The 9,191-nt window shown below is 34.8% G+C and overlaps 1 protein-coding gene across 13 annotated transcripts in view; it reads right to left on the bottom strand.

Annotated features, from left to right (window-relative positions):
• DLG1 (discs large MAGUK scaffold protein 1) overlaps positions 1–9,191 on the bottom strand; it is a 255,930-nt gene that overhangs the window by 140,941 nt on the left and 105,798 nt on the right. Inside the window, exon 1 of one of the 13 annotated variants that reach the window (XM_029939598.1) lies at positions 886–1,171. The exons of 9 other annotated variants lie outside the window; for them this stretch is intronic. In XM_029939598.1, coding sequence (XP_029795458.1) covers positions 886–1,119 — 234 coding nt within the window. In that variant the 5' untranslated portion in view covers positions 1,120–1,171. Of the gene's footprint in view, positions 1–885; positions 1,172–9,191 lie in introns of those variants that run through there. 3 more of the 13 variants (XM_029939595.1, XM_029939599.1, XM_029939597.1) reach the window with 3 other exon arrangements.

The raw sequence follows: 9,191 nt of genomic DNA on the forward strand, positions 1-9,191 counted from the left end.
TATATCAGATTATTTTTTATCCTTTCATTTTTACTAAAAGTTGAATGAATATGAAAATATTATAAAATATGAATAGCTCTCAACCTCCTTTAATGCCAGATAAGTATTTGACTTAAATTATTATTAATTTTCTATTTTCCCCACTATTTTCAATACTCATTTCCTCAAAACAATTTGGTTTTAGGTATTTTTTTTTAATTTGAGAGATTTTAGTGCTTGGTCATCTCTTTAAAAACTGTCAAATGACTATTTAAAAATATTCATAAAACTGCGTAATTTCACAAGCTTACTGCTTTTAGATTAATCCTAGACAATGTATATTTATACACATATATATTTAATTCATTAAATTATTTGAATAAACTATAATTTAACTTTTCAAGATAGATGTATATATATAGCAATAGCTAACTACACAGTTTATTCTCAAAATACTAGAAAATAAATATATTTCAAATTACCTCCTGTTTCTTTACCATAAAAATCTCCCTAGGTTTTCTTATGACATACAAAAGCTAAACAAATGGGTATTTTCTTTGGTAAGACATCATACTTTACAGCATTTAACAGTCTAAAAATAAGGAGACTAGCATTATTAATTTACATTTTAATTTATCTATCAGTGGTTTGTATTTTTAGAGAAGTCTCTCAACAAAATCAGAGATTGTTTTGTTTGGTATTACATAAGAGCAAAAGAGAAAATATTTTGTTTCCTCTTTCATGCTGAAGACCTACACAGATGGACTGAAAACATACATTTCTGCACATCCAAGGTTTCAGTGCAGAAGACTATATTTTTAATAATAAGAAATCTATACTAACACATTTGCAAAGTAAATGTAAACCGAAATATACTGAAAATAATTTCAACAAGTGGTATGTTACCTGGGTGGAGCTGGTGGCTACCGAGATGCAGTCAATAAAGCTGTGTCTTCGAGTAAAAAATGCAACTATCTGCTGCCAGCGTGAAGGTTCTGGCTCAGCCTGCAGTTCATCTGATGAACCCTTTTTTGCCCAGTGTTTCTGCTTTGGGCCTACTGAGCCATGGCTAGAGCTAGTATTGCCTCCTCGACTGGCGCGAGAGTATAGAAGTGTGTTGTTCCCGAAAATGTAATTCATCTCTGCAGCCCTGCAGGTGGTTGCCAAGCAGTCTTACTTCTCTACCAGCTGCTGAGTGGTGAATGATCGGTAAAAACTGCAGCTAGAATTACAGCAGCATCACTTGTAGATCAGGGAAAATAAAAACCTTGAGAAATGATGCTCATTTTCTCTGTAATTTCTTCCTATGAAAGAGCTTGTATCTTTCCTCCGTACCTGTTAGTTGTATGATGGCTGAGTTTATATTTGCAGACAAAAAAGACAGCATAAGGTTGATGTCTTTCTCATGATTATTTTTTCAACAGCATCTGCAGAAACCAAAAGCTGTTCTTTTGTTAGCTGATAACTAGACGGAATGAAATCCAGGAAGTGAGGTCGATTAGCAGGTAAGGAAGGATGTTATAAACACTGGACTACGAAGACCCTTTGGGGCTGCCTGATTCAATGCACAGGGTGGAGAAACCCTGGATTACCAAGTTTCAATTACAGTCTGTAGTAAAATCCAATGACATCGTCACTGCTTAAATTACAAATATGAACTGAATTTAAAATACAAAAGGATTCTCTTGCCAACAGTTCTGATTGTTTAAATAATTTTACTAAAGGAGCTTCTGTCATTCACATTAATTTCCACATCAGGAAGGAGCTCACCTTAATTAGGTTCTAAGTCTTTTTAAGGCACTGTCTACATTCAACTCTAAGGATCTGATGATAGAGGAAAATCCATTTGTAATGTGGCATGATTATTTACGTTAATATATTGGCTCTTAATGCTTTGGTAATTGAGTTTGAAGACAGAAACAATTTAATTAGCAAAATAAATATTTGGCTTCTGGAACTTTTTTTTTTTAATGTTTACTGATTTTTTTGAGGGAGAGACAGAGCATGCACCTTGGGGAGGGGCAGATTGAGAGGGAGACACAGAATCTGAAGCAGGCTCCTGGCTCTGAGCTGTCAGCACAGAGCCATTCAATGCAGGGCTTAAACCCACGAACCCCAAGATCATGACCTGAGAGGAAGTCAGATGCTTAATCAACTGAGACATCCAGGCACCTCTGGAACTTTTGTGTTAAAAAAGAAACTGTTAAATTATAATACATAAGAGAGGTTATGCCAATAAACACTGATTAAAAGATTATGAATTTTTTTAAATGCAAAAGAATTAAAAGTAAATTTTTTGTTTTATAACCAGTGAAGCATGTTTTATCCAAAACTACATTAATAATACTCTGGCTCACTAAGTAATACAGTCATTTTCTTTTCTTTTTTCTAATTTTTTATGGGGGGAGGAGGGGACAAAGCAGAGGTGGGGTAATAGAGGGGTGGGTGGGGAGACAGAATCTTAAACTGAGCATGGAGCCTGATGCTAGGCTAGATCCCACGTGCCTGGGATCATGACTTGAGCTGAAATAAGGAGTGGCTCAACCAACTGAACTACCCAGGTACCCCTAAATAGTCATTTTCTAACATCTAATACTAGGTCTCTTTCTCAACATAGTAGTCCTCCTCAGAATCACCTAGGATGCTGGCTAAAAATACAGACTGGTATTCCCTCCCAACCAAATTTTTTTGGGGGTAAAAGATACAGAAATTTTCATTTTTATAAAGCCCACTAAGTGACTTTAAGCAACTTCAGGTGTGAACCACAGACTTCTAAGTCTGTTCTTCTAATACTGCTACATTAGTTTATGATATAAGGACATTTAAAAACAATATATGAATAAAAGTACTGCTTGATAATTTACTAATGGTAGAGTAACTTAATTTTTAGGTTAAAATTAACACATCACAAGTCCTAACCTCAGCCATACTCTTTTTCAGACGCGGACTGACAAAATCTTGCTGACTGTGTGTTTACCAGCACCAACTAAATGCAGTCTGTTGGAAAGTAGTATTGGCACACTACAACCTCCGGATCCACTGCAAATCCTGATTCAGCAAACAAAGATACTAATAGTCGCTCTCTGATTCCATCTCCAAAAATACAGATAACATGCCCAACAAGGGTTGAGAGTCATGTGGGACTTTTGAGAGTTAAGATGCTTTGTGACAAAGATTATAGCACAAAGTTTGGTGCTCCTTCCCAAGGACTCTGCAGATAGTTGCTGGCAATTTTGTGGCCCTAGACATAATGGTTCTCTCCTTTGGGGGTAAGGGAACAGAGGAAAACAGTAAAGGGTAAACAGAGAACTAAGAATCGTCTGTAGGAAAAAAGTGAAACTCCCTTTGAAAAAAAAAACCCAGAAAACAATAATATTGACCAGGTATTTAATAAACAACTAGTTAGTATGGTTTCAACAAATGTTCCAGTAATTGGTTTGGCCCCAAATTATGTGCCTTGACGATCCATGTCTGATGAAAACCTGAGATCAGGAAGGAAATACTAGAATTGATATAGATTCTGTTATTCTGGATTGGTATAGATAATAATTTTTTAAGTTTATTTATTTATTTTGAGAGAGAGTGCATGCGCACTTGCATGAGAGCAGGGGAGGGGCAGGGAGAGAGACACAGAGAGAGAATTCCAAGCAGGCTATGCACTGTCAGCACAAAGCCAGATGAGTGGCTTGAACTCACAAACCATGAGATCATGACCTGAGACAAAATCATGGGTTAGACACTTAAGTGACTGAATCACTCAGGCATCCCAGATGGGATTTTGTACACAAATGCTGAATGCAAATTTCCTTACAGTGCAAACAATAATAATACAATGAATAGTAAGCCATTTGTGTATATAGATTTCTTATCCTAGGGAGCCAAAGAGCTCAAAAACAATCTAAAGCTAATAGGTCATTCACTCCATCTCATCTATCCCCTAAGTAATGGGAAGAATACTTTTCAATACATTGACATTAAGAAAGCAACCATGAGATTTGGAAAGGCTTCTTTATTAAAACAACATATTATCTGAGCTACGAAAATCTAAGATCATCTCATCCACTGCCCAGCAGTCAATACATGCATAAAAACCACATGTGTACCTAAATCACAATTAATTTCATAGGATTTGATCAGGAGGTGAAAGGCAACCAATTCCTCACTGATTTCTGCTTTAGAATAGCCCTACTCATAGAGCAGAGTTGAAAATAAACTCTATTCCATTAAAACAAAATTTAAGCTCATTATGGAACCTGGATAGTCCATTTAAAGCAATGAATTAAAAAAATTATACAATGTCAAAATCACTGAATACCTATTAACATTAAAAATAATTAACATTCTTTTTTCTGTACAGTTTACTTTTAGTCACAAAATAATGATTATCTATAATAGAATTCTAAACAATAAAGCTTAAATAAGCTGGACATATCCACTTAGTGGACTACTACATAACTTAAAACATGATTTCGAAAAACTTATGACTGTGAGAAATTCATTTTGTAACATTAAATGAAAGTAAGGACCATTCAAAAATATATACTGAATAAGCAGGCCCTCAATTATTTGTTCACCATTCCAAGTTCACAAATAAACTCAGAAGTCTTCAGGTATAGTAAAAAAGGCAAGGATTAAAATAATCTCTGTAAAAAATGTAAAAGGTTGAGATGAAAGACGGTATTAAAACTCTAAAATACTAAAAAAATTAAAATAAATTACTAAATAACTACAAAGCTAGTATACTGTAAGTGCAACATAATAGGCATTTTCCTTACACTTTTATCTTTATAATCTGGCCTATTAAATTTCAAAATGTACAACTGTATTAAGAGAAGACTTTAAATAATCTTTTAAACAAAACAAAAAACACATAGTTCGCCCACTTTTCCTACTCTCCTGCCTCTTATGCCATCAATCTTTTGTCCATATTATGAAAGAGCTGACTGGTATTTGTCTTTTCTGACTTATTCGCATAGTGCCCTCAAGGTCCATTCATGTTGTCACAAAAGGCAAAATTTCATTCTCTTTGACCACGTGTACCATATTTTCTTCAACCATTCTTCTATTGATGGATACTTAGTTTGTTTCCCTATCTTGGCTACTGTAAATAATGCTGTAATGAACATGGGGGTGCATGTATCTTTTTGAATTAGTGTTTTCATTTTCTTCAAATAAATACACATAAGTAGATTTGCTCGATCGTATGGTAGCTTTATTTTGAATTTTCTGAGGAACTTCCACACTATTTTCCACAGTGGTTTCACCAATTTACATTCCTACCAACAGGGCATGAGGATTTCCTTTGCTGTACATCCTTGCCAACACATATTACTTATCTTTTGTTAAGTCATTTAACAGGTGTGAGGTAATACCTCACTGTGGTTTTATTTTGCATTCCCTGATGATTAATGATGTTGAGTATCTATGTTTTCATGTACCTGCTGGCTATCTGAGGTCTTCTTTGGGAAAAATGTCTATTGAGATCTTCCGGCATTTTTTAATCAAATCACTTTTTTGCTCTTGAGTTGTAGGAGTTCCTTATGTATTTTAGATGTCTCCCCTTACCAGATATGTGATTTGCCATTATTTTCTCCCATTCAATAGTATGCCTTTTCATTTTGTGGCATGGCTTCCTTTGCTGAGCAGAAGCTTTTTAGTTTGATGTAGTTCTGTGTAGTTTATAGTTGTTCTTGTTTCTTTTGCTTTTGGTGTCATATTAAAAAAATAATCACTGAGACCTATGTCAAGGAGATTACTGCCTATGTTTTCTTCTAGGACAAGACTAAGCTGAGAAGACTGATGACACAGATGGGTTATTTGCTTAGAAAAACTCTGATCATATACAAATACTTTCTGTCTGAGCACCATCTTGTGGTCAAATTGTATGCAAACCATAAGCTTACCTTAATACACCACAGCCATCCAAAAAAGATAAGATGAAATTCAATAACATTTTAATATATTCAGAGATGTGAAAACAAAACTGATTTCAAAAGGTACCTATAATATACTCAAAATGGGCAAGATTCTACTCTTGTACTACTAGTTTAATAGGCATATATTTGCTTATGACTATTTTTTCTGTTACTCTCTTTTCTCACATTTGAAAACTACCAACTACGGCTAGTGATTTCATTTGATAATATTTTCAGTAATATTGGATGAAATGTATCCAGGTTAGGAGATTTATTTATTTAAAAGAATTATCTGCTAACATACTGTTTGATCTTCAATTTCAAGTCCTATTTAACTATGTTTACTTTGCACATGTTGATCTGAACATAATTTTCCTTGTCATTGAAAACAAAAGCCAAATGAGAATCAATGTAATTTCCTCAATGATCAATGCAACATCCCATACCAAGCTGCCTCCTTGCACCTACTGCCCTCCTTGTCACTTCATCCTGATTTAAATCTATTTTGAAATAAGCTGCAGTTTTATTTATTCATTTTACTATTCTGACCATTTTTCCTAATTCTCAGCTCATTTTCTGTTTCAGGAATCGTGACACTGTTCTTATTATGATATACTATTTATAACTGTTTAAAATGTAGGTTTTTTAAAAAAAGATTCTTATATACCACAAAAATTTACCCACTGTGTCCTTTTCTTCCATTTACACCATTATACTTCCAATGTCTTCTTAAAACTACCCAGGACTGGCAAGAAAGTTTTCCTTGCAGAGTCTTCAATCATAATTACCTTTGTTAAACAAGGCCTGAATAAACTAGCTTTCAATCACTATCTTATTTCATTCATTGTTCAGTAATGAGAATCAGCACCAGCACTGCAAGAACCTAATAGATTATTTCATAGCACATTTTATGGTGGCAAACCCTTCATAAGGCTCAGGACTGAGGCCCTTCACACCTGGTGCTCATTTCCTATTAAGTTCCCTAAGCTGCAATATCATGAACTTTCCTGCATTTTTGGATTTTTTTTAATGCTTATTTATCTTTGAAAGAGACAGACAGACAGACAGACAGACACACACACACACACACACACACACACACACACACACACACACAGAAGAGAGAATAGAAAAAAGTGTGAGTGGGAGAGAGGTAGAGAGAGAGACAGACAGAATTCTGAAGCAGGCTCCAGGCTCTGAGCTGTCAGCACAGAGCCTGACATGGGGCTCAAACTGATGAACTTCAAGATCATGACCTGAACTGAAGTCAGAAGCTTAACAAGTGAGCCACTCAGGTGCCCTGACTTTCCTGCATTTTTAGTTTCCTTTGATTATCACCCTGCTACTGTACTTATTTCCCCCAGTAACTGCCTTCTCCTCTGAATTGGCATCTTGTGCACACCCTTCAACAGCTTGTCCAAAAGTCAATTTTCTTTTTTCAGACACTTCCAAAAATTAAATTTTTCTCTTTATTTTCTCATGTTACATATTGTGTTATATCTCTCCATAAAAAATACTAATCACTGAAATCTAACAAAGTTACTAGCATAGATGTTTAATAAATGTTAAATATGTGTATTATTTAATAATCAAAACTAATATTCTAGCAGGTGATTTTTTTTTCCAAAATCATATAATCAATTTACTTAAAAGTTTTCAAAAATTTACACAGTAGTCAATGCAAAAGTTCACTTCTGCTAGATCCTCTACTGGCTATAGGTGCACTCAACCTTACATTTAGTTAAGCAATGGTCAACTGTGAGGGCTTTCCACATTTTAATGTTCATCAGTTTATTTATATTCAACTTTTAAAAAGGGGGTGGGAGGCTCACTGCCCATGCCCCAATCAGAATCTGCAAATACACAGAAGTAACGCCAAAACACCTACCAAAAGACTGAGGAGTTGAGTGTATGCAAACTGGCTTTGCATAGTTTATAACAATCAGAATGACCAGAAATTCAAAACATCAGAAACAAAGAATTATACCTACCTGGAAGAGTTTTTTGACTAAAGTAATAGGTTATATTAATTCAGCCAAGAGAAACTATGCACAGACTGACAAGAATAGCATATAAGCAGGACAGATTGCTTACAATTCAAGTGTTCTAAAGTTATGTGGATATTGTATTAAAATTTCTAGGATAACCATTAAAAGAAGAGAAACAACTTCCAAGCTAATTAAGTGGAAATAGGACATGAGAAAATATAACCTAAAGTAAGACAGGAAAGGAATAAATGTCTCCTATTGAGAGAAGCTGAAGGAATGACATTTTAGAAAGGTTCCTTTTCTGTTGTTTTTCTAGTAGGCCCCATTTACTCGTGTTTGATATTTTGCACCTAAGTAAAAACCAGAGCAGCTATGTTCCCACTCCAAGGAAGAAGCTAGAAAGTTCATTCTCTGGGTTTTGTCCTAGGCCCCCAAACACCTGATAACATCTAAGAAGAGTCAGATCCCAAACATGTTCCAGGACATTAGTTTCGAAAAAAACCTCAGCTGACACTACCATCAATACTCTCTACCTTTCATGATTTATAAAACAACACTTATTATTTATTCATCTGACACTTGCCTCTGATTAGACTCTACCCTGGATTCCTGAAGGAACACATACCCTGTACACCTTTACAATATAAACCCCAGTCCCCAAGCAACAAAGACACTCATTCTACCTTCCTTTCTGAATCTCACAGACACTCCATCTGCTATTCTTTACCTGTCACTTATGCTATTCAGTAAACTCTGCTTTCACTTTTTCCAGCTTCTGTTTGATTTTTATCCTGCACAAAGCCAAGCACCTTCTCAGCTGGTCCTGCAGGAACCCCCTTCTGGATTTTTGGACCATCCTGACTGTATCAGTATGTTTAAAAATTAAGAAACAGACCTCTAAATAATTCATGGGGCAAAAAAATAAGTAAAGAACAAGAGAAATAAAAGAAAATGTTAGAATGATTAAAAAAATATGTTAAAACTTGTGAGACCCAGCTAAAATGGTATTTAAAGGAAAATTTACAAACTCAAATACTGACACCATTACAATAAGTAGCCAACTTGAGAAACTAGGGGGGAAAAACAAACTCAAAGAAAGCATAAGAGAAAAAAATAATAATGGTAAGAGGAGAAAGGGGAAAAGATAAAAGAACTATCTATGTCACTGATAGGCAACTGATTTTTTCTTCTCTGCCTCTCTCATTTAGTCTCCCAAGAGAAGATCAGATTGCTTCTTATCAAACAAAATCTGTATTTTACATGTAGGCTATCCACATATTTGTATTTATAGATGTAAATGAATATGTGT

Source organism: Suricata suricatta, chromosome 5, assembly GCF_006229205.1.
Source record: "Suricata suricatta isolate VVHF042 chromosome 5, meerkat_22Aug2017_6uvM2_HiC, whole genome shotgun sequence".
Classification (NCBI taxonomy): domain Eukaryota; kingdom Metazoa; phylum Chordata; class Mammalia; order Carnivora; family Herpestidae; genus Suricata; species Suricata suricatta.